Below are 26,219 nucleotides of genomic sequence, written 5' to 3'. Positions count from 1 at the left end.
AAGAATAATTAAAGCATGTCTGTCTGTATATAAATAACCTTACTTCACATGGTTTACTGCAATATAGGAAGAATAATGCACTTCACTTGAATTCTTTTCTTTGTTCTCCTTTACAGTGGTAATCAGTGGTTTAGTATTAGTAGTGAGTTCCCAGTTTGCTTCAGTTTAATCCCTAAAATGCATTTTCTTTGAAAATGCTGTGGTTGTATTGAAAGTACTGACCTCTGTCGCATCAAAATACAAAGATTCAAAAGCTATTTTTTGTAATAACCAATTAAAAATATGTATATGCACAAACATACACTTATTACAAAGAAACTTCAGAGATTTAAACATACTTGAAGAAGAGAATATAATTTTTCAAAGGCACTGAACATTGAGGGGTTTTGTTTTGTTTTTTTATGGGGTTGTTTGGAGTTTTTTTAAGGAGAAGGGGAGGCAGGGAGTGAATTTACATTCATTGAACATTTTATGAGGAGGAAAAAAAATTAAAAATCCAAAAGTAATTCAGTTTTCAGCATCAAAGAAAATATATATTTAATTATAGTTACACTTCAGGATTCTTCTCTCCCTCTTCCCTTTCCACTGTACATACTGCAAATTCTTAGTTTTAAATCCTAGGTATTTATCTCACAGGAATTATTTAAAATGGCTTAACAAAATACTTACAGTGTAGCAAGTGTCTGCTTATATGTTTCTGTATGTTAGTGTACTACATAGCAAATTAAGGTACCAAACTGCTGCTAGCCTGGACTTCGGTGCAGTGAACACCAAAATAGAAAAACACCAAAGGTGGAATGGACCTGGTTGATTGTTAGAATATAAAACAATTGCAATTTCTCCCCAGGCTTATGATTTTAACAGCAGTTTTTAAAGGTAATAGTATCTTCTCTTTTTTTTTTTTTTTTTTTTCCCTGTGTTTAATAGTACTTTACTAGCTTAAAAGCTAGTAAAAAGAAAAAAAAATCACCAAAGACTTGGAAGGGTAAATGCCATTCTCTAGCACCGAGTATGTCCAAATGGATACTTAATGAAGGGGGCTGGGGAGAAGTATCAAAAAGCAAGATATTCAAGGGAAAAAGGGCTCTGCCAGCTTAGAATAGTAATGTCCACAGTAATTATGAAACACTAAAAACCGTCCAAAAGAAAAACAAGCAGTTTCAGCAATTTCAGATAAGAGTGACAACAATAAAAGTAAGCCCACTCATGAAGATTTATTTAGATTTTTACCTAAAAATAAATAAAAGGATTTATTTGTCTGGGGAAGTATGTATTTCTGCTAAGTAGTTTATTTTCAAATGTATACACAGTACTGGAATTCTTTCCAGAAGGAGAAGAAATCTCAGTAGAAATTTAGTGATTTTTAACAGTAATTGAGTATCAAGGTAGTTGTCTGAAAAATATTGCTAGTAGGCACTAAAAAAAAAATCAGTTACATTGAAGGTGTAAAATTAAGAAGTTAGTCCTCCTTCCTTGTTCAAATAGTAGAATTAAAGCAGAAAAAAGAAAAAATTGAGTAGAACAATAGTTCCATTTCATAGGAGGTATAGAAAGTGTAGGATGTATAGTATAATAAGAACTACTTCTAAGTGCAGCTTTTCTACCACGGGATTTGGGATTTGGAAGAAAGTGCAGAAAACTGACAAACTAGTTGAGACAGAACTATTTCTTTTCAGTTTTTGTATAATGGTACCATTTCCTGAAAGTATCAGTATACTCGTGGCATTCAATTACTGAAGGTTCCGTGACTGCAGTTCATTTACAGCAGCTGAAGATGTAGAGTTCTGTTAATTGTTGTGTAAATGGTTGTTAGTAGAAATAGCAATGAAAAATGCTGAAAAGCAATAGAGTGACAAGAGCATGAAACCACCATTTTTCTGTCATCTGATGCGTGATGTTACTTATCTTTCTGTCTTTACATGCAAGAAAAATTAGTACCTGCCAGATTACAGGAAAGCAATACTATGAGCAGTTAGAAGCGATTGTATTAGTGCTTTTTGGGAAAGTAACTTCATAATTTCTTTCTTATTGGAGTCAGTCTAAACTTTTATATATGCTGATTTGGTCTAAGTTAGTGGGATCCTCTGAGAAGGATACAGGTGTTTTAGAAATTATATTTATCTGGAGATGACTATTCCATGGGCTGCAGCATTCTGAAAAAAAAATACATTTTAAAACATATGCTGTCATATTTATCAGTAAATAGTCTTAGCAAGTACACCCAGTTTTCATAATCTTTTATAGACACTGTCCCTTTGGCTGTAACAATAGCACTATATGGAGACAAACACATGTTTATTGACCAATCTGTCACAGAGATCTAGACAGTAAGTTGATGACCACTGTCATCTTTGCCATAGTAGAGCCTATTGTTAGGTCCTGAAAGTCTGCACTGATATAAAATAAAACAACATATTTTAGAGGCAGAGTCTGTTTTATTACAAGTCATTCATGAAATCACATGCTTGTGCCAATTGAAGGACAGAAGCACTGCTGAATTGTTTGAATTCTAGTTTACTGTAGACAGATTGGCAGCTGAAAGAAGAACTAGTAAAATGGAGGCAGCATTTGGAAATATGGGAAGACTCCATGTTTCCACAATAATATGGAGTTACTTTTATCTAGACCAAGTCTCTTGGCAGAAATAGGTAGCTACACAATCACTAAGTGGAAATTAAAGACTTGGATTTTGTACCTAGGCTTATGTGGTGCAGGAGTGCAAATTTGGGCAGTGGTGAAAAAAAAAAAAACCCCAGGGTATTTTTAATTCCAATTTCAAAATTAATTTTCTAGAAGCAGGGAATTTTCAGAGAGGAAGGGTTGAGGAATAGATCAGCTTCTATGAAAGGAACACACTATTTTACCTGCACACTTCAGACAAGAAGAAAGACAAATGAGAGATTTTATGACAGAGTTTTATGAAGGTAATGAGTGACATGGCAAAAGATTGCCTGTCTCCTGGGACAAGAACCGGGAAATATTGGCTGAGATGAGTCAGTGGCAGTTTCAGAAAACACAAAAGGATGCCAGCAGGGTGTTTAGACTGTGGAACTCTTTGCTGCAGGGAGTTGTATCTAAAAGGTAGAGTAGTTCAAAACAATGTACAAAAATGTAATAAAAATCCATTGAAAGATATCAAATGCAAAGGCAGTACCTTTAACTAAAGACCCTGAGATGCGATCTCAGAGGCAGCATGCTGGCCTTGTCGTCCCAGTGCATTTGTTCTTAGGAAAGCTGCAGAGTGGCAGAAGCTGAAATACATACAACTTCATTAAGCTGACACCAAAATTAAGACTTTGAACATGTGTTTCAGCACCTCAGTCCACTGAGAATTCTCTCCTGTAGATTGCTTTTGAGGTTTGGTTCAGGGTGGGGGTTCTTCTGAAAATGAGCAGAAGAGTAAATGGCCAGTAATGATCAACGTAGGCATGGAAATAAATGCCCTTTCCCTTTTCTGCTGAAGTTATATCTGGGCATAATGAAATGTACAAAGGAATAAAGAGCTAGCTGGTTACGGTGTTTAGTTGAGAGGAGCGAGTCCTGGGTCAGTTGACCAGCTGGCAGACAGAAAATACCTACAGCTGTATTTTCTGGATATACAGGAAGAAAGATAAGATGCAAGGGATGTGGTTTAATTAGACCATAAACTTTAACTTATCTGGGAACTATCATCAATAGCTCATATAATGCAGGTCACCATTCCTTCTCTAATTGTTTCCACCTGATAGAGCCCTCCCTGACATCCACAGCTGGACCCCAGCTTGTTGCTAGGATGACTCCTTTCCCCAGAGAATTTAGAAACTGAGAGTATTTGCAGTGCCAGACAGCAGGCGTATCTTCCCTATGGGCTGTGCCTTTCTTTGCGTTTACCTGTGATTTTTTGTGAAGCCAGGAATGTAGAAAGGTGGTGACTTGTTTAGTTTGGACAAACCTCTTGATCTATTTTTTGCTTTGAAAGACTGGGCAACTCTACAGTGCTTATCAGAAGAGACACAGAAAGCAAAAGCAAAGCTTACACTGAAGTTTTCTCTGTGGATATCCAGAGTCCCGGGGCCTGACCTCACCTGCATGGGAACAGCAACCTCATCTGTTCTCCTCTCACCTTCTGCTGCGTCCAGATGGTACACAAGTTATTTGGAGTTAACAGAGAATGACAACTCTGGTGTAGTTCAGTTGTACTTACATATAGTCCTTACATATAGTTGTACTTACATATAGTTGTACTTACATATACGTGTGACTGGAGGAGATTCTGTCCCACTCTGTACGGTTCTCGTAGCATTAAGAAATTATTTCAAAAGCCATACAGGAATAAGACCATAATCGCTTCAGATGCTGAAATGTAATTCAAAATACATGAGTTCCCAAAGCAAACAGGAAAGTGCTTGTTACATTGTTAGAAAGATTCCTTCCTTTCTTACCTTAACCACAAAGATTTGGTTCATATATAGAAATTCTTCATCTATGTAATCTGAATTAATTATACAAATATAATAGCAATTAAACATCTTATGTAAAAAAATAGTGTACTATGTTATATGTTATATAATACATACAGTATCTATTATTAATAATATTTTATACCCTTTTTAATCTGTATAGAAATATCAGAGAGAAAAACATAATTTTTCAAGAGCTACTCCAAAAAGCCAGGCTGCTTAGATCTGTTTACACTTTTATTAAAACAGAAGTATCTCCTGTGAAATACTGTTCAACTTGATATCAAGTTTGTGAGATAACATTTGTAAAAAAAAATTATTTAATGGAAATGCAGATTACTGAGCGAATCACTTGATGTTGACATCAGCCATTGAACAGTTATTTGAAAATTTGTGATGCTGATGATTTTTTTAAGTGGAAATGACACAGTGAGTTGGATTAATATAATACTCAAGTGTTAACTTTATCAGTGCCACACAATTATTTGTATTTGAACAGTTACAAAAAAAAGCATTTTGTGATTGCTGGTGAAACCAATGTCCACATAACAAATATTTCTACTATGCCATATGTAGCTAAATACCTAATAAATGATTGAGGAAGTGCAATTTAGAACTTTTTTCTTTTCTTTTAATAAAATATCACGTTGTGTATTTACTGATTTTATGAATCCTACGTATCCTAGGTTTTAACAAACATCCTCTCCTAACTTTCTATATAATTTGTTTCATAATTGCTCATAGGATAAGGCCCATCATTCATACTATTTTTAACAAAGGTATACATTTTCAAACAATTCATAAGAACTTTATATGAACACTAGATGGCAGCAAATATTTAGAAGTTGCCTTTTTCTTTTGTCTCTGCATATTATTAACTGAATATTCGTTGAAATTGGGGGAGGAAGGAAAGCATAGTATTAGATTTCAGTAACACATCTCAAACCCAACTGTATTTCATAATAATTTTTTCCCCCACTCAGTTTTGCTTTAAAATTATGAAAGTAGTTAATTTGTAAGTAATACAATGAGATATTTGGACAAATGAGGCAAAAAAAATGTGGGGCTCTTTTTTTTTGTTGTTCATTGTCAGACTTCGCTGGTCTGGATAATGAGAATTTTATGTTTTCAGGACTGTGAAAGTGGTTGGTTGGGGGAAAATGTTACTACCAGGCTATGTTGTTATGCTCTTTCAAGTTGTGTAATGGAAGATATTTGAATCATGGAAAGAAACCAAATGTTGACATTAACCTGGGTAGCAAACTGAGTTATAATAACCTCTGGGCTGTATTAGGTGTTTTCACTGCAGCAGTCTATGAAAAACTGAATGCTTTTGTTGCTACTTCAGTGCATTAAGTACCTATAGGCTTTGAAAAAACAACACAATGGCGCTTCCCCCAACTGCATTATGCCGTTGAACAAACTATCACTTAAAAAGTGTGAGACACAAAGCTTGGGGTTGCTCCATGCTATTAGTCATTGATATCAACAAAGTTTTGCCAGATTTAAGTTACTGTAACTCAAGGCAGATTTACCTTGCATTGTTATCTTTCACTAGATATTTATGTTCTTTCAAAAAGAATATCTATGTGCTTTTTAAGGTCTAGATGCTTAGATCTGAACATGCATATGAAATCCTTTACAGTTGTATAGGGGTTTTTTATTTTTGCCAGGTCTCGTGGGATGTTTGTATGAAATCAAAAAGCAAAAAAACTTAGAAAATTTAGTAGTGGACTGCAAAATTCAGTATAAAAAGCTTCTGCTTGTTTTAGACAGCCAGCAACAACCAAAAAAATATTTGTGTATGGGACGTGCAGGAAATATTAAATTCTCCTGGTAAATTCAGGTTAACTGGAATTAAGCAGCAAAATGATCCTCATTAATTTAACCAATACAAAATAGGGCCGAAGCTGTGAAGCGAAAATGTGAAGGAATAAATAATTTGGCGATAGAACTATTGAATCAGCAAAAAAACCATTTAAAAACAAAATTGGTTTGGTATACCTGATTTAGCTTTGAAAACTAAATATATATGTATATATTTGTGCATATTACCTGTTCAATTTTGTTACAGTTTTATTTGATATAACAAAAATGTAGCAGGTACCTGTACGTTTGACTTGCTGGATACAAAAGGAGAGAACTATTTGTAAAAACTGTGTATAAAAAGATCAGCAAGTATGAGGGCATAATGAAGAAAATCCTGAAGATTGTTGGTACTATTTGGTTTAGGACTTAAACCAGAAAGTGTTTTTACATTGGTATGAAAAAATAATCTTTTACATGTAGATTTTTTTTTCTTAAAGGTATTGTTGTTTAGATTACCATGAGCATATTCGCTAAAGAATTATGTTGGGTTTTTGTTTTATTTTTATAACAAGCTTACACAGTATCATCTTTTAATTGTAAAAACCATAAGTGGTGTAGGAAAGATCATGTGGGTCATTGTATCTATAATAGAACGTTACAGAACATACCACGTTATTAGATGTTCATAAGATGAAGGTGAATAAAATGGTTGAGATTATTGTCCTATGATTATTTTACAATGATTTACTTTGGAAACATACTGACACTTTCTTTAATCTGGTGCTAATGCTCTGAATTCCATATGTTTTCAGCCAAGTATTTATGTTCAGCTGTAAGGTATACATTTCATTTTGTCTCTTTTCCTATTTCCAGATTGCTCTTGGAACAGTAACTAATGTGGAAGAAGCAGTAAAGTGGATAAGTTACACTTATCTTTATGTACGGATGAGAGCAAATCCATTAGTATATGGCATCAGTCACAAAGCTTATCAGGTATAAAATGCATTTTAAAAAAATCTGTAACCTGTTCTGGGTCTCTAATCCTTCTCTGATGTGAGGATAAATATTTGCTATTTCTACTTAACCTGACATCAGCAATTCCTTTAAAGTGCTTAGAAAAAGGAAGATATTTTCTGTAATGGAGTATTTTTAACACTAAATTAAAAAGCCCCTTCTGTTCACGTAAAAATACCTTTTAACTTGCTGAGTTATGCTCCGACGGACAACATTCATTCTTATCAGACAGTTACTGTAACTTAGCTAGTGTTTCAGTTTTGTAGGCTAGATATAAATGATAAAATAAGCAATCTTGATTTGCTTTCTTTCCCCAACCTGTGTCAGCTTTTGGTTTAGAATGTTTCATCCCATGACATATTATAAATTATAAAATGATATTTTTAATTTGGTTATTTTTTTATTTCTTGTGATTTAGTAATTATGGGGGGGTATTCGTTTATTTTGATTATTTTTATTATTTAGAAGTGCTCTATGCAGTATATAAATCAGAGCACAGTTACACAGGTTTTTGTAAGTTTTTTTCATTATCTGTAAGTTTTAGGAAGTTTAATAGTTTACACATTGTCTGTATGGTATTACTTTTTTCTGTACAGCTGTACACATTTAATGTTAACATAGTTTGGACACGGGTAATTTTGCCTAATGCAGGTGAGGCTCTCACAAGTGTATGGTAACTGCAGTTTATTTCACGTCCTGAATCTGTTTTCTGACTTCATAATTTGGCATGATATTGTGAGCCACAGTTGTTTCAGTTACTGTAACATGTAGAGAGAAATGTCAGGAGATTTTGTTTTTCATAGCTTTTGTGTCTGATAGTAGAAGCTACAGTGGAAGTAGATAGAGCTATTGTGTAAGCAAGCTTCTGCAGACACCTTTAGACCTCTGGTCATCTGAAATCTGTTTTCTATAAAAAGCCTTACAGTACATTACCATATGTTAATGTAATGCTATATAAGGCACATCACAAAGTAGTAGAGGTATGGAAAGCAAAAATTGCTTTGCTAGTGAGAAGAATGTGCTTCTCCCATTTTTATAAACTCTTTTTTTTTTTTGTCAGATATTTTTCACCAATATTATTAACAAATTTCAAATTTAAAGAAATACAGTCGTGTTGGTAAAAATAATGAACAAGAGTTGATCCCCTTCCCCTTGATTTTGTGCTTTTATTGAGCTCCTGAGAAAGTGGAGATTGCCAGCACTTGTCTTTTCCTGCCACTAACCTCCCTTCTGCACCTTCGATTTGGTGTGCTAATTGCAAACATTCCTAATTTTGTATTAAAGCAGTAACTAATTATATCAGTTTGAAGTGTAATCCATTCATGTAGCAGCAAAACCAATGCCAATCCCCTTATTTTCTATATAGACCAATTTTAAGGTTCAAAGCTAATATGTTATTGGCAGCTTATGGATGTAATCGTGCCAGATGCGGGCATAACCACAGATTTGCACACTTACGCCATTCTATTCCTTTGTTCTTGTTATAGGTATCTAGTTTTCATAACTGGTATTTTACTGTTTCTTAGTAATGTTGCAGCATGCCATTTTCTCTCTCTGTTTTGGCTGACCATCAGTGTTACCCATTTAGAATCCATATATCTACATAACCATCATGGGTCACACTTCCCAGCTGTTTGGTGGGGCTGAGAAGATACAAACTCATTCTCCTTTCCCTTCCACAGGTGCTCACCACATCCAGTAATTATTTTAGGGCACAAAATGTCTAGCCTGTCCACTCAAAAAGGGTGTGTTGTACTGCACAGGGAGATGAGGGCAAGTATGCACCTGCCACGCACCAACACGTTCTGCATTCCACATGTTGCCCGTGGGATATTACTGTTCCCATTTCTTGGCTATACCCAGGAGTAGTCTATTCCAGGCCCACTGCTTTTTTTACTTTTCAAGTTGTTTACCAGAAGTGCCAATAATGCCTCTTACTGAGTTGGGAAAGTGGCCAACATTGATGATGAAACAGAGTGAAAGGAAAAAGTGGAGCAAATAATGAGCATCATATTAGTTAAGCCTGTGGTATGAATTACAGGCGTTTTCTTATCCTTTCAGGGTTCCAAAGTAAAGATGGCTAGTTCTTTTTAAGGTAGCTGCTTTGTTTTCTCTGTTTTTATATTCAATTTTTTAGTATTCCCACAGTTATGAAAAGCTTTTTATCCCCATGAGCTGTATGTTTTTGTTTAGAACATCTGTAAAAGTTAGAGGAGCTTGTCCCAAACACTTCTTTAGTTAGCTAAAGTGAAAAATGTGAATAATAATGTTCTTGATCATGCGTTCTTAAACTTCCACATGTATACTCCAGATCTTCTCAGTTTCTTGCTGTGGACATGCCAAGGTTTGCTTTTAAGAATGCAGCTTGAAACTGTTCTAGGAAGAGTCTTGTACTCTGTGGGCTTTATAATTATTCAAGTTCAACAAGAAGGGTGCTAACCATGGATTCTCTAGACTGGAATATTATTTCACAGTGTTTTCAAGTTGGTGACTTTTGTATTTCTAAGAAATGTGTTAGTCCACCGTTACAGCTTTAGCTTTTTTATTTGTAAGGCAGAAGATTGGCAGGTAATTTGGACTGCCAAAGTGTTTTGATTATTTTTTTTAATTTCCCCCCCTCCTTAGTTTTAAGAAATGTTAAACATCTGGCATCCTGATCTTTTTTCTTTTTTCTTTTTTTTTTTTTGTGACTACCTCTGCTCTGAAATCTGACCTCAATGCATGACTTACTATTGAGAAAAGCACTCTAGACCTTTACCATCCTAGCTTTTGACTCAAAACTAAAGAAAGCCATAACTAAGGAGAAACAGTTTCAGAGTAACTGGCAAAGATGAGGGAATCTTGCAGCTGCTTTGTGGAGATGGCTGTGCTCATCTGCAGCTTTACTAAACATGACATGAAGCGCTTCAGCACAAAAGAGGAAACTGAATCCTAGACCAGGGAAAAACAGAGCAAGCCAAGGCGTAGCAGTTCCTATAGCCTGCTCCTTTTTTGCAGTCTTGGTTATTTGTATATCTCTGGTGCAGATTTACCAAGAGGGCTGGTATGACTTACTCTGTAGGAAATCTGAACTCTACAAGCCCTGCAATAAGAATGCTGCTTGTGGACTAGAACAGAGTTTCAGTCTTTTCAAATTTGGTGACTAATCAAGACTTGTGTAATATCTCAGGTGCTCATATACCAGAGGGTTAACACAGCAATGAATCCCTTTTCACCCTTCCCTGTCAGTCCAGGTATCCCAGGTGCATAATGTGGAAACACTCAGTTATACAGCAGTCTGACTCAGATGCGGGGTTTGCCCAGCCTTGTACTGATGACATAATGTTCATTATTACTTGGACAAAATGTCCAAGTTCCTGAACTTTGATACGAATCAAAATGGTGTTGAGGACAGCAAACTCCTTGTGTGCATTCAATGTAGGTGTTTATATGATCTGTCTATAACTCAATAACTGGAATATCCCAGCTGACATACCCAAAGCTTTTAGGAATGCTAGATTTTTTTTTTTGCTAGTAAACATTTCAGCTGTCCAATTTTAAGGTTGTTCTATTTGGGATACAATTAAAGCCATCTTTGCATCAAATATCCAGGCAAGGTATACCTTCAGCCATTTTCATAAATAGACAATATTTATTATTATAATTTCATGAAGAATGCACTATCATTAAAACTTCTTTCAGAAACTGCAATGTATTTATTTCATAATCATGCTACTGTTTCATAAGTGATATTAGTCTACATTGTATTGATAGTCTCAAAACATGGTAAAGGAAACATTATTCCAATTCTTTTGTCCTGTATAGACAGGTTTTGGTCAATAATGTCAGTTTAACTGTTATTAGTGAGACCTCAGGAAAAACTTGACATAATAACTGTACCTCCCTTTTATTTGATTTCTGGCTTTTTGTGACTTGGTTATCTCAATAAAATTATATATTTAACACTTTTTTTTCTTTTATACAAATAAATGTGTGTATTTTGTGTCTAGATGGATCCAGGTCTAGAAAAGCATAGAGAACAATTGGTAATTGAAGTCGGCAGAAAACTGGACAAAGCCCGCATGATTCGCTTTGAAGAACGAACTGGGTTTTTTTCTTCAACAGATTTAGGCAGAACTGCCAGCCACTACTATATTAAATACAATACTATAGAGGTAAAATATGAAGTTCTATTTCCGAGGGTTTTTTTTTTCTTTTCTTTTTGAACCTGTACCTAAAATAGTTACAAGATATTACAGAATATGTATCTGATTTGTTCAATATATTTTCAAGTCATATTTACTGAAACGGAGAGAGAGAAAAAAGAAGGAAATTAAGTATAAAGCAATACTGAAAATTTTTACTTGGTGTGTAGTGAGATTTGAAATTCCTGTAGTCTCTGCCTTTTAGGTGAATTATGAGAAACATTTTGATATCAACAATGTTTGCCCCCCTTGGTACCTGATAGCACATTCAACTATAGAGTCTGGTAACAGAAAAGATTTTCTGAATGAAAATACTATCGGGTTCCCCACCTTAAACAACTTTTGGTACCATAATCAGATTATGTTGTAAATGTGTCAGAAAGAGATGTTTGTACAAAACTTTGTAGTATTCATAGTATACGTGTTCGTCTCAAAACCTTTCTTTTGTAGGAAATAAGTCTTTTTTTCTTGAGTAAAAGCTGATGACTCAGGATTAGTCATTTTTAACTGGTTTTGAGGGAATGTTTTTCTGAGAATGCTGAGAAGTCACTCTGGAAATTGTTCCTGTTTAAATTGTATCACTCTGGTCTTCCAGTAGCTGACTTACATTTTGCTTGTTTAACTTGGTTAACATTTCTTTCTTTTGTGCTATATGTATATGTTTATTTTCCATGTTAAACCAATTCATTTTGTTTTTAATAGACCTTCAATGAGTTGTTTGATGCTCATAAAACAGAAGGTGATATTCTTGCTATAGTATCAAAAGCTGAAGAATTCGAACAGATAAAGGTAAAGTCGTATCCCTTCATAAAAAAAATATGTCCTAGACCTAGATGTCTGTAGTACCATAAATAGTGTCTACAGACACAAGTTTTGTTAAATAGTAAGCACCCTTATAAAATGTATTTTTAAGTAGTCATGATTGCCAAGAACTATATCTGCTGTCATTCGAATTTATATGTGGCTCAGCTTGAACTATAGTGCACGTTTAATAACTAGTTACGAATCTTTGAGAATTCCTTTTAAATGCTTTTAAGAACTTCTCAACTCCTCAATTATTAACAGATGAAGATAAGTGTCCATTGGAATGGTGCACCCAGGGATGAGATAGTTTTTCTGTTTGAAGTTTAAACAATTATTTGCTTTACCAGAAATGAGGTAGGACTCACTGAAGTTAACTTTGTGATTTACTTCATGCAGGAAACAATATTAGATTAGCAAAATGGTAAATTCCGATAAATTATTTTCAAATTTGAAATTAGAAAAAATCTGTTATTATAACAGATTTCGTTGTGTAGACTAGAAGATCACTGTACTAATCATATACAGTTCAATTCCAGCCTCCCTTTTTGCCTCCTGTGTGGGTAGGACCCAAGACAATACATTGCAAGCTGGCATGAGCTTGTTTGCCTATGCTTCCATCTCATAGTGGTGTGAGCCAGACTCCACAGGGTTTATTAGCTTGGGCTCACTGCCATTTTACCACTATTATACAACTTTCAGATCAGAGTTGGCTCTCATTCACCTGCCTTTGTGAACTGGCAGTATGAATCCCTCACCATCTACAAATTTACATATTTGCACACGTTGTCTGAGTATTACCGTCTCTTTATCTAATGGAGAAATTCTATTTTGCTGTAATCTCTTCTATTACAGAAGATAATAAGCACTAAAGTTTCACAGTGATACATGCATTTTCCAAGCTGGAAGGGTTTTTATGATAGTGATATTGCTTTACTAGGTCTAAATTTAGCGTAACTGAATATTTATAATGAAAGCATATGGGAAATATGGTATGATACGTTTCTATATTTGTAATGAAGTTAGTAGTGATGTTTTTAGACTAAAGCATAGTTTTTCTGGTTTGCTTTCTCATATTTCTATGGTATGGCATCAGTGCATCATCATTTCAATTTTTTTGTGATTTTTTTTTGCTGTGCAGTTTTGAATGTTAAAACTGGTAACTGATTTGCACAATAATAACTCAGGATTTACCCCTGTGTGATACAAATTGTGACTTTTGTTAATATGAATCATGTCTCTATAATGCCTTTAAAAAATCTGTACTTTGAAATAGATAAGCCACCACTAGCAGAAATGCACATCTGGACTTGACCTGTGCTACGCTGTGCAAAAGCAGAAAAAAAATATCAAAAATGCTGTTGTAAGTGGAGCATAGTATTCCCCTGACACTGGCGTCATCTGGGATGGTTGCATCCTTCATATTTTTCTTTCCTGTAGGACCAGTGGCTGAATAGTTGGGAATTTTAAACCAATTGTCTTAGGGTCTTTTGTATGTCAGGTAGTCAGGTCCAAATGAAAATTACTTTCAGCTGGTTCCCTGCAGGGACCAAACATTTACCCTCTTTAAATAAGTTTTACACTAACAGACTATCAGTAAATCAAAGAATATGTAGATTTATGCTGGTTTTGCCTTGTAAGGGTCATCAGTTAGAATGTGAAATGTTATGCATTATTCAAACCATAGATATGAATATTTCTTTACTCATATTAAGACTTAATCTTATTAACAGTGAAAATTTTAATATCATGAATCATAGTACTTCACAGTTTTGAGTTAAAAATGTATTATGCCACATGCAAACTATGTAACTGTAATGAGTACATTTAAAGTTAATTCAAGACTGCCCTAATCCAGATGGACAGAGGTTTTATTCTGGTCAAATAAAAAATGAAATCTCATCAGATGAAGGATAGCAGGGTCAGAAGATTCAATTTTTGTGGCATATCAAATTTTTCTATGTCAATGACAACCTTAATAAATGGTGATGAATAATAAAATGTAATTGTGTCACTATTAAGATAGTTTCAATTATGATCTATTAGCTACATTGTGGAAGATGTGGGTTTGCTGCTTTTTTTCTTTGGGTGTTTTTTTTTCCCTTAAAACTAGAGACTCCATGTAAAAATAATGTAACTATGTTATAAGGAGAATTTTATTTCAGTGTTAAAAATGTTATCAAACTGCTCCAGCCTCTTCATAATGTATAATTGTGCTTTAGGTAAGAGAGGAAGAAATAGAAGAGCTGTATACCTTACTGAATGATTTCTGTGAACTTCCTGCTCCAGGAGGTGTGGAAAACAATTATGGAAAAATTAATATCCTCCTTCAAACATATATTAGCAGAGGGGAGATGGACAGCTTCTCCCTTATTTCAGATTCTGCATATGTTGCACAGGTAAAAATAGTGGGTTTTACATATGTGTTGTTATCTTCTGCTGTTTTCATTCTCCCAAAATATTTACAATTACATAAGAAGGCCTTGATCTGTAACTTTTTCGTACATTTTTATGCAATCTATTTGAAAATCAGAGCCTTATATGCACATGTGTGGTATAAAATTTAAGTAGAAAAGATTTACAGAATCCTACCATGGGAGTTTATTGCATTTTTTTGTTGACTAAAAATGTTCTTTTTGTTTGTATTACCCCTGCAGTATTATTATATTTAGTCATTCTAACTGTAATTGCACAGAAATGTTATTCTTAACTTATTGTTTTTTCTTATGGATCTGGAAAACTGTTGCAATCTATTTTTACATTTTGTGTACTTCTATACTTTGTTCTGCAGAATATAATTTGTGTTTCATTCACATACATTATTTTACACAAGAAAGGTGTGCTATCACAATTTTGTTGCTACATGTAATCATGCAAATTTACATATCATCTATGTATTTGTTGAATTGATCTGACACCTGAATTGTTGATAATTATGCAGCATGTTTAGTTAGTACACAGAATAATAAGACAACTGCAAGTCTGTGATACAGAACTGCTTGCTTACACAACTAGAGCCCACCTTAGAAAGAAACGGGTGTTGCTTGAAAGTTTAGAACTCTGAATGTCAAAGAACTCAGAGTGACAAAATGTTTGTAGACATTCCTATATGTGCAACAATAGCAAATATATAAAATAGATTATAAAGTTTTACCTTTTAGCTCGTTCCACATCAGCAACATGTTGCATTGAATCATTTTTGTCTTACCCTTACAAAAACTTTTTGGAAGAAATGATTGTAAAATCACGTTTAGTTGGGGCTAAAGGTGAGAGTTAAATATTCAAGTTTACGTATTCTCCAGCAAGCTTTTCATACTAATGTTACTTTCTTCAGAAGTGTTTAAATTTCATAGCGCTTATGGGTATAAATGAGGAAATTCTCAAATCATTATGCTTCTCACAAAAATTGTGATACTTGCACAGCAAGATCGTTTTCGGTATGATTCTTTTAATCTTTGCTTTCAAGACAATGACTTTTATTTGTCAGTCTCGATTATAGTATTTTTACTGAAGAAACATGGTCTTCTTCTCAGATCTTCATAAGCTGTACATGTGGAACCAGTGATACAAATTGTGAATTTTCTTAATTGGATAGTGACTATTAAGAAAATCATTCAGCCTTTCTAAGTAAAAGAAATGTGCTTCTTTAGTAACATGTGCTTCCTATCACAACCAAATAGTTTTCTATTTTTTGTTCCTGTTGGCATTGCTGAGCCAGTAGAGAATGATTGTATTCTATTCAAGAAATCAATCAAGAACAGAATTAGTAATCCAGGAATAGTAGTGGTAGGGGGAAAAAAAAAAAAAAAGAAAGGAAACAAACCATGCACCAAAAACCCTACAACTTTATAAGTTTACGGAAGGAATATCATAACTTATGTTTTCAGACTGACCTCATTCAAGCTTATGTTAATAATTAAATTTCCAGGTCCAAAGCAGATTTATACAGTTTGGTTATACGATAGTCTCAGAAGACAGGGCAGTGTTAGAAAGAAAAAAGTCACTACTGTTAAAATTTTTTGCAAATGTGAAATTCAGCGTGAAAGGGGATGCTGTTGTGGAAGCACAACTGAATTGCAAAATTGAAGCTTAAACTTCCATATGAACTGAGTTTGCAAGTGTATATTATATAGAGGAAAGAGGAGGAAGATATTAAGTACAGTAAGTGAATTAGTTTCAGTCGTGATTGAGACACAATAAACTTAGAACTCCTTAATGTTAGCATAACTGTGATCAAAATTCTATGGCAGACCTGCCACTACAACTTTATTTAGTTGCATGTGTTTCTTTCATAATTTCTGTAGGCATTCATGAAGTAGTTCAGCTGCAAGACAGCGATGGAAAAAATAGTTTTCAAGAATGTTTGAAATAAGTTTGAAAAGAAAAATCTGTTGTTATGGTTTGTCAAAGATGAGTCTATGGGATCCTTTTCATTTCACGAAGAATACTTGTGAGAATTACAACATTTTTGCTTTTTTTTCACTCTCCAGAATGCAGCTCGTATTGTTCGAGCTCTTTTTGAGATCGCCCTTAGGAAACGTTGGCCTGCAATGACATATCGACTACTGAATCTCAGCAAAGTCATTGACAAGCGGCTGTGGGGCTGGGTTAGCCCTTTGAGGCAGTTCTCAGTGTTACCACCATCAGTCCTCTCAAAGTTGGAAGAGAAGAACCTCACTGTAGACAAGATGAAGGACATGAGAAAAGATGAAATAGGTGAGAAATCAGCAATGTTGATCTTCTTAAACCATTAGTGATCAATGGGGAAGTTAGAAATAAATCTGAGCCACTCATTGATACACTCACTCTGGTCTGGAAGCCGTGTAAACACATTAATAAGGTATTATAGTCTGTCCAAGAAACAGGATTTATTCAGTCTCCTCAGCTTGGAATGTGGCACTGCTTTGAGGGTAAGAGTAGCCTAACCCATGTCCTGCCAAACCCAGAACACATGTGGAATGGAGATATATGTTGATATGTATTTACATATATATGTATATATAAAGATATAGATATTGACCTGTGCTTCCCTTCTTGTCCTTGTTCACATTGCATAATACACTGCTAGAAAAGATATGCTTACCTTTTCTTTTTTTTTTTAAATACCAAAAACATGAAAAAGAATAAAAGCAGACTGTTGTGTCCTGGGTGTACTATCTGTAAATGGCCTTCTAAACCACTGCATTAATTTTCATTGAACATAGAGAATTCATTGTCATTGGTGTCATTGCAGCAAAACCTTAATGGAATTTTTTAAAGGATTTGACACTTTGATAATGAGAAAATCCACAAGTGTACTGATAGACATAATGACAATTTCTACTCTGTATGTATAAACTGTTGTGCATAAACTGTCCACCAGCTGCTTGAAGTTGAAAAAAAAAATTTGTTTGTAATGTATTTCCTTTTCCTTTCTTAGTGTACTTTTCTTATTTGGGCTTTCTTTGCACCTGTTATTGCCAGGCTGTTGAGAAACAAACTGCCATTTTTAAATTCTAATTTTACAATAAAAATGCAACTCATATGAACAGATTTTTAGAAGTTATGACCTCTGACTGGATTTTTCCCTCATTTGACAAGTGAACTACATTCCTAATTTAGGAAGCTTTGTTATATACATACATAATTTAGGTTGGAAGAAGTTGAATAAATATGTAAAAGTTTCCAAATTAGAGGCTATATTTTTCTTTAATAAGTTAAGCCAAAGGACTATAAGAAGACTTTAACAGCTTCCTTTAAATGTGTGTTATAATATATAGTAATTTTAAATGTATTTAAAGTGGAAAATTTTATCTAAAGTGCTAGCATTATCATGCTTTTCTATACAGAAGTGTTATAGCAAATTTGTTAATTTGTTGTATATTTTTGCAGGTGTTTTAATAGTTAGTATTCTTTTCCATTAATTGTATTAGTTCTTTTTTGGTTTATTTTGTTTTTTTACACTTTTTTCTCCTTTTACCTGCCCTTAGAGAAGCAAGAAATTTTGTGTTAAGATACACCACCTGTTTTGTTTCCTTCAGCATAGTGGAACAAGTATAGACGAATCAGAATGTATCAATAAACACCTATAAAATGTCTGGTTTGGGTTTCTATTAGCTTAGTTGGAAAGTAGATGAGACAGAATTAGACTGTGAAAATAGGTCATTGCTGATGATATGTAACGATATTTCATGTTCTTCATCCTTATAAACATCAAAGCAACTTGACCTGTACATCTCTAGGAAATACTGTTACTTGATATGCTTCTCCCCATCTAGCCTCTCTCTGACACAAAAATATGAAGGAAGGACTTGCTTGGCAGTCGCCTTATTTTTGTTTGAAGTCAAAGCCATGTCGAAATGAGAAAAGCCACAGCTTCCAGGCACTGCCTTGTTCTCTGACTCCATTGGGCTAATTTCATTCTTGGCGAACAGGAGCTAGCTGGCTAATTTAGTCTGTGGCCTAGGGAGAGATAAAAGCATCGGATGAGTGCCAGCTCTCTCAGTGAATGAAAAGGAGAACGTTGTGTGCACAGATCCTGAATTCCAGTGTACCACAAATTGGTCTACACCAATCTGTGCTCTATTGCACTGTAAACATGGAGTTTCCAGAAAGCCAAGAAATCCCTGTTTTGTCAGAGATAAATGGTCCTGTTTTTTCAGAATACAGATGACGATCATTATGGAATAAGCAAACTTTATTCTTCTTTTGTTAAACATGCCTATTTTCTCAAACAGTAAGCTTTTGTTTGGAAAGCTTTAATATTTATTAAATGCCATTGATAGTTTATCATAATGTGACTATTTAAAAAAAAAGGAGGGTATGGAGGGGCAAGAGCTTTATAATATTTTACAGAAGCTAGGAGAGAAGCCTTGTTTTCTCCTAGCAGATAACTGTATAAAACCTCAGTGCTGTGCTGTACAAAATGCAGAAGTTCACCTCACACATCACGATACAGAAAGTGAAAAAGTATACTGGCCTACATAACCTTATTGAGTCATATCCTTGAATATTTGGCACCCGCCTTTATTTAACACAATTTCTGAAGTTTTTACCTCTAATTGCAAAAGTTGGTCACTGTGAAAGTATGCTTTAGTACTGCGTCTTGTACAAGTTGTACCACTATAATTGGTTTGGGTTTTAATAATCCACTTGCTGGACGTGTACTTGTTTTACTTTTAACAGTGAGTACATATGACCATTACAATTAGAATTTAAAATATACTCCACATAATTATATAAGCAATTTCAGTTAAAATGTGATAACTCAACCTTCTTTCCTAAATAAGCAAGCAAGAAGTTGCAATATTTTTCAGGGAAAAAGGGGAATCATTGATACATACGTTGTTTGAGATTTGCATTGAAGAGGAAGGGAACAGAGATTTCAGCTGTAAAACACAAATATGTTTTTTAATTAATTAACTTTATTTTGTTAGTTACCAGGGCTGCGATAAAAAATAGAAAACTTCACAGTATTTAATTTTTCCTTTGCCTCAGTTACACACAAATGTATTCTGAAATACCAGAGCTGCTACGAGATATTTACTAGTTGCATGCATTTATAAGCTGTTAACTAACATTTTATTAAATAAAACTTTGAATCACTACACTAGAATTGTAGAAGTTCAAATGTGTGCCCTTCATTAAGTAAAAGGTCAGTATTCGTGCTTTAAAAAAAGAAGTATATGGATTGGTAAGAGGCCGGTCAAAAAGTCAGTAAAGGAAAGGGAACTAGTTTGACATAATATGTTTTCAGTGTGAATTCCTAATAGTTAATTTAACCCCTTAGTTATAGCCAACTGGGGGGGGGGGATGTTAATACTGATTTTTCTCTGCTCTAAATTGCTAATTCAAGTTAAGTATTACAAAATATTCAGACATGCCAGGTCAAGAGAGTCAGACATTTATGCACCTAAAAGGAAAACAAGCAAGCAATAATACTCCTCTCTGAAAGCCTGTTTGAAAGTCGGAGTTGTATTATTTTTCCTGAAAATGCAAATTTGTTACACCTAATGTTTTCTTGGCAGGTCATATGCTGCATCATGTGAAGATTGGGTTAAAGGTAAAACAGTGTGTCCATCAAATTCCCTCCATCATAATGGAAGCAACGATTCAGCCAATTACCCGCACAGTGCTCCGAGTTCGGCTAAACATCACTCCTGACTTCACATGGAATGATCAGGTAAAAAAAAAGGAGGTGAAGGAAGGACAGGGTGCATTAATTTAGCGTCAGGAATGGAGATGATCACAGGGAGTCCATAGCTATTTAAAGAAGAACAAAAATGTTTATTTTAGCTACAAAGCAAAGTTGATAATAGAAATAGAATGACCTTTAGGACTGTTGTAGAAGAAGGCACCCAACGATCATATTTTTCTCTCTGTTAATTTTTCCAGGGTGGCACTGTTTGCAACATGTGGGAGCAAGTGCTTATACTGAAAACTGATAGTACTCACACAGATTTGAGTTATATGCCCAAAAAGGAGAAGCAGGAAAAAGGGAGGTGTGGGTGGCTCTCTGAACTGTGAATGAACTTCAAAAGTAGAAAATAAAGTCTTGATATACAGTTCATGTATGCCAAATTCTACTGCTCTTCATGGCTTTACAAATGTACATTCACTACATCAGTGCCCTTTCTTCTGTTAGGGCTTCCTGAACAGAAAAACTGAGATATGCTTGGAATTATTTTCATCTATATTTTATGGTGCAAATTTATATGAAAGGATTTGTACTAGTTGCACGTTTAGATGTACCCACACCCTTTGATTTATAATCGGTTCATTAGAAATAAAGATAAATCTAAATGAAGTACAAATGTCCACATGGGGGCATTGTATTGTTGCTGGTATTTCTGAAAGTTTCTACAGAAACAAGGCAAAGAAACCTCAATGGGTGTGCATGTTTTTCTTTTTTTACGCTTAGGAGATTTATGCCTAAAATAAATTATTCTGAAAGGTGGATTTTAAGTATCTGTTCTTTTATTTAAAAATAATTTTGAAATCTCTTAGATTACAAGTATATCTTAATCACAAGTAAATTAGAGTTTTATTTCAGAAATGTTTATATTATTTTAGAATTTATTTTCACTGCATAAAAGCTTTTTCTTTTCTTTTGGAAGTTTCACCAAGTTAGCTCATGAATGGCAGATTAATGCTCAAAATACAGAAAGTTAGATTTTGTTGGGTACCTGGATTTATTACAGGAGGACTTCAATGGATTCCTAACATGGATTATAACATGAAATATTTTTTGCTGCCTTATTTATATACAATACTTCAGAAGGCACACAAGCATTACCTTTTAGGACTGAAACAAGTTATTATTATTCAGTCTTTCGTAGATATTACCTGTAATCTGTTAAAGAAAAAAAAAAACCATGACTGTTCTCTATGTTAAACTGTATCTTAATACAAAGTAATTTCTCAATTCACTTTTAGATTTTTCTGCAACCCTAGGTTCTTCTGTATTTTTGCAGTCGGAAAAAGGGGACTGCACAGAACTATACACTCTTATTTTGATTCTAAACTTCTAAACGTCAGCAAAAATCTGTTTTCTGCTATGACCCTTAGGCACAGTTTTCTTAATGACTGCTATGGAAACACAATCATTTTAAGAGTTCGGCTTATGGAGCTTTTTTTCTGTGAATTTGTATTATTTGTATCAAAATCTAGAAAATTTCATTTTTTTTATTTTTGTAAGGTATCTGTTGATTTTCTTGGTTTTTTCAGCAAATGAAGCTTCTGTCTCAGTACATGAATAAAATAAGCTGTTAAATTTTAATAGTCTCTGAAAATGAATAATTGTCTTTTAAATTCAACCATCAACACTCCAAAACTGCTTCTCCATTATCAGACAGTGTTTTAGCAAGTTATTCAGAAGAAGACTATAGAAATTTATAGATGTAGCTGTAATTGGTACAAAACCTATCTACCAAAAAAAAAATCCATCGAAAGAATGGGAGTAGTCAAAAAAATACAGGATATTAAAAGTTTCAATACCACATGTAACTGAAATATCTCACTTAGCTAACATTTCATGGTTTTAAGACTGACCCTTTATCTGGATACTTAATTCTAGAATGATATCATCACAAATTTTGCACTTGTCTCTGCAAGATAAAGAAGATATCTTTTGGTAGCCGTGAGATATGACATGGCTGCAGTTTTCACTGCTGGGAGCCCTTAAGTTCAGTAAAAGCGTGTAATCCGTATCCCCACGGAAAATTCTTATTATATTGTTAGAAGCAAGTAACCCTTCCTGTAGCCAGGAGGAGTTCAGCAGAAATATGGAGTAATGCAACTAGTATTAATTAGCTGAATCATATATCAGACATGCAGTTTTAGGGCAATAGTTGTGTCAGTTCTTAAGAGCTCCCCAGAGTTTTGGAGAATCATTACTGGAAAGCATGTTCCATTACCTGTTCCCATGTTGCACTTCTTTCTCCACACAGTTTTGTCACAAGACTCTCCAAAACTAAGATGCTATTACAGTTGATAATAAAGTTTCTGAGCTTTGAACTGTATTGCCTTCCTTAATTCTTCTATCCTCTCTTAAATTCTCCTAAACCCTGATGAAGTAATGGTCTCACTGTCATTTTTCAAAATGTCACCTGCAGTGACCTGTGTCCTTTCAGTTTCACTGCTTCAGTTCCCAGTGAAGCTGCTAGTGAAATTCAAATGTAATGAAAAAGATTTACAGTCTTTACTGTCCATCTACTTATCTATTGTGTAATCATATTAAAAAAGAAACAAAAGCACCTTAATTCTGTGCTTAGTACATACTTAGTGCATACTTCTGTCTTCAAAAACCAGGATAGAGTGTTTTCCAACTCATACATAGTACTGATTTATGCTGAAAATAATGTGCTGAAGATACCAGACTTATATAGCATTAAAATTGCCATTAGAAGCAACTACATGCTCTGTGTTTTCTCCTGTTAGCTAAAGTTTAGGAATAACTCCAGCTTTTTTTTCATCTTCATACTGGTTTTATACCTTCTCACAATCCTTATCAGAAATTTAAGAAATCTATGTTCATTTATTAGTATGCCTTCCATACTCCTTTACTATGCATTTTTCTTCTTTTAGTAGATATTGAAGTAAAATACTTGCACATTTGCAGAAGTCATTTATTCTGATTAAAAAAAAAAAAAAATTGTTAACTGAGCATCCCACCTAGCTGTGATTTGTGGCTGGCACTGCAAAATAAGGTACATAACAAAGCAAACAAAAACCTATGATGGAATAAAGTATTGCCAGATGGCACAGAAATCATCAAGACGCAGCTCTATTTATCTTCTCACTTCACCTGTAGCAGTGACTAGATCTACAGCCTTCTACTGGATCTTTCTAGAGGGGAGGGGAAGATTCAGAGGAGGAGTGAGGAATGTCATAATTCAGCATCCAGTTTTTCCTGAGATACCATTTTTGACTGAAAAATGAGCAGTGGATAGCAAAAGACAGTTCTCTATACAGAATATGAAGACAGAGGTACAAGGAGGAAAAAGGAAGAGGAGTCTTTTTTTAGGAGACTAAAGGAAAATCTGGAAGTTCAGTCTATAAACAGCTGGGGCACTAGCTTTAGTTGCATTTCTATCGTGTCCATTTATATTATATGTACCTTAAGCAAACTGTAGAAATGTTATGTTGCTCTTACTTTCAATTTCAGTATTTCTGTATTCCTTTGTAAGCTTACATCATTTAGAAATATATCCAATATAGCCAATAAACCTATAGAACCTCATTACAACTATAACAAAGCTATCTTTTCTACTCTTAAAGGTGCACGGCACTGTTGGAGAGCCCTGGTGGATTTGGGTAGAAGACCCTACTAATGATCACATTTATCATTCAGAGTACTTCATCGTTCAAAAAAAGCAGGTAATGGATTTCGTTCAGAATCTCATAATGAGAAAAAAAAATAAAGTTAGTAAGATGTGCATTTGTAAGGTCAAACAGTATTTTGAACAGTATTTTGACCTAAGCAGATTTTCAAATCTGTAGCATGACTTTCAGATGTACATGATAAGCTTGGACTTCCACAAAGATGTTTTCTAATCTCCTATGTCCCTTTTTCCCCCCTCCTTGTTTGGTGGGACAATTATTTCCAGGTGAAAAAGAGAAAAACTGTATCTTTTTCCTGTTAGAGAAAAAGATGAAGAGCTAGCCTTATTTTTATCTTTTGAAGTCCATGGAAACAAAATCCATTCCCGGTTGTGAAATATTTTTATGAAGATGTGAACATTTTGCACGTGGTCTTGCATACACTTCTTATTAGTTTGTGTTGGTAATGCTTATAGAAGTCAGGCAAACTATGATTTTTCAAGTTACTGATTTGTCTGTGCAGTAATTATTCTCTACACATTTGCATTAGGTCATTACTAAAGAACCTCAACTGCTGGTGTTCACAATCCCAATTTTTGAACCTCTTCCTTCTCAATATTATATTCGAGCTGTGTCCGATAGATGGTTAGGAGCAGAGGCTGTTTGTATCATAAATTTTCAACATTTGATTCTTCCAGAGAGACATCCACCTCACACAGGTAACTTCTAATTTTATCATTTTGTTTTAATTCATTTTGCTTATATTGATTTTCCTTATAATAATACAATAAATCTCTTAACTTCTTCATCATAGAAAAGTAAATGCAATTTCACTTTGTGATATGTTTGTATTATTGAGACCACTTCTTCACTAAATTTAATGCACTCTAATCTTTTAAATTCCTGAACAGAAAGCAGCTCATTCCATCTCAACGTATTACCAAACTTTGAGTTATTCCAGGTTCTCTATAAACCATAGAAAAATTGAAACTGTCATATAAAACTGAGCAAATCTCTGTGTTACAGTATGTCTTATCTTAGTGCTTATAATCATTATATTTCTTTCAGCAAAGAAGAAATAAACACAGTTAAAATTTTGAAAATATGAAACATTTTACTACTTTTTCTAAAGTGAATTCATCACAGCAAGCACCATTACTGTTCCAAACATCACATTTCAACTCAGCACTGCTGATCAAGTCATGGCCTTCCCCTCCCCCTCCTTTTTTAACACTTGGCACAGAAGCATATGTTTGTGTTTTGCTCCTTTTTTCTGGATACATAAATTGCTTTATACATTCATTGTGCCTGATGTCACTGTAAAACCTTTCCACTGTAATTACATTTGGCTCATCTAGCAGTCTGTGAAGTGAGTGCCTTCAGAAATACTCAGTTCTCGTACAGTGTTGTCCTTTGGCATGCATAAATTCACATGTGTTTGTGAAGTGTTTAGCTATTGTTATGCTGTACCTACGCTGTCTGGAAAAGCATGTGTAACCTTTTTATCTAATTGACTGATCACTGACTACTATTCAGAAGAAACAGAAAGATATTTACACATCACCAGTTATGGAGCCTCTAGGATTTATGGTAATTGATTTCAATTCCCATCTGGTTCCCACTCAACAATGAAGTACGTAGAGGCCCTGCTAGACAAAAAACCTTCTTTCTCCTCAACAGAGCCCAAGATATCGCAGTTTCAGTGGGAATGTTAAAACAGCCATAAGGTATCAGTGAGAAGCATGTGAAGAATATTAGGCATCATTGCCTCAGTAAATTTTATGACTTCCATATCATACCTTAATGCGAAGCACCCTGAAACAGCAATGAGACCTCCAGCCACAAAAAAAAAAAAAAAAACCCACACACAAACCAAACTTCAAAGCAAGCATCTGCATCGCAGAATGACTGCAGGCTCCTTAATTTGGTAGGATTCCAAATCCAATCGGGTTATATATATCATCTTCCAAATTCCAGAATCTCTAATTGTTTGGATAACAGATGCCCTCAAAACATATTGAGACTCTTACTTTGAAACGCTGTTTGTTTATTTATTATGTCTTTAATTACATGTTTAAAGCATTAGATGCAAAATTTAGTTTTATTCGTCTTATTTGTACTACTCCACCAACTTGGGAACTCTAAAGAATCCTTCCTTCTTAAATAGATCTTT

At 34.3% G+C, this 26,219-nt stretch overlaps 1 protein-coding gene across 2 annotated transcripts in view; it reads left to right on the top strand.

Annotated features, from left to right (window-relative positions):
* Positions 1-26,219, top strand: part of ASCC3 (activating signal cointegrator 1 complex subunit 3) — a 265,663-nt gene that overhangs the window by 166,720 nt on the left and 72,724 nt on the right. For both annotated transcript variants that reach the window (XM_054061495.1, XM_054061493.1), the window contains 8 exons: positions 7,122-7,241; positions 11,252-11,416; positions 12,149-12,235; positions 14,470-14,646; positions 16,738-16,963; positions 20,254-20,408; positions 24,005-24,103; positions 24,597-24,765. In XM_054061495.1, the coding sequence (XP_053917470.1) occupies positions 7,122-7,241; positions 11,252-11,416; positions 12,149-12,235; positions 14,470-14,646; positions 16,738-16,963; positions 20,254-20,408; positions 24,005-24,103; positions 24,597-24,765 (1,198 nt within the window). The remainder of the gene's footprint in view (positions 1-7,121; positions 7,242-11,251; positions 11,417-12,148; positions 12,236-14,469; positions 14,647-16,737; positions 16,964-20,253; positions 20,409-24,004; positions 24,104-24,596; positions 24,766-26,219) is intronic.

Source organism: Cuculus canorus, chromosome 3, assembly GCF_017976375.1.
Source record: "Cuculus canorus isolate bCucCan1 chromosome 3, bCucCan1.pri, whole genome shotgun sequence".
Classification (NCBI taxonomy): Eukaryota; Metazoa; Chordata; class Aves; order Cuculiformes; family Cuculidae; genus Cuculus; species Cuculus canorus.
This window is presented reverse-complemented; position numbering and strand designations above follow the sequence as displayed.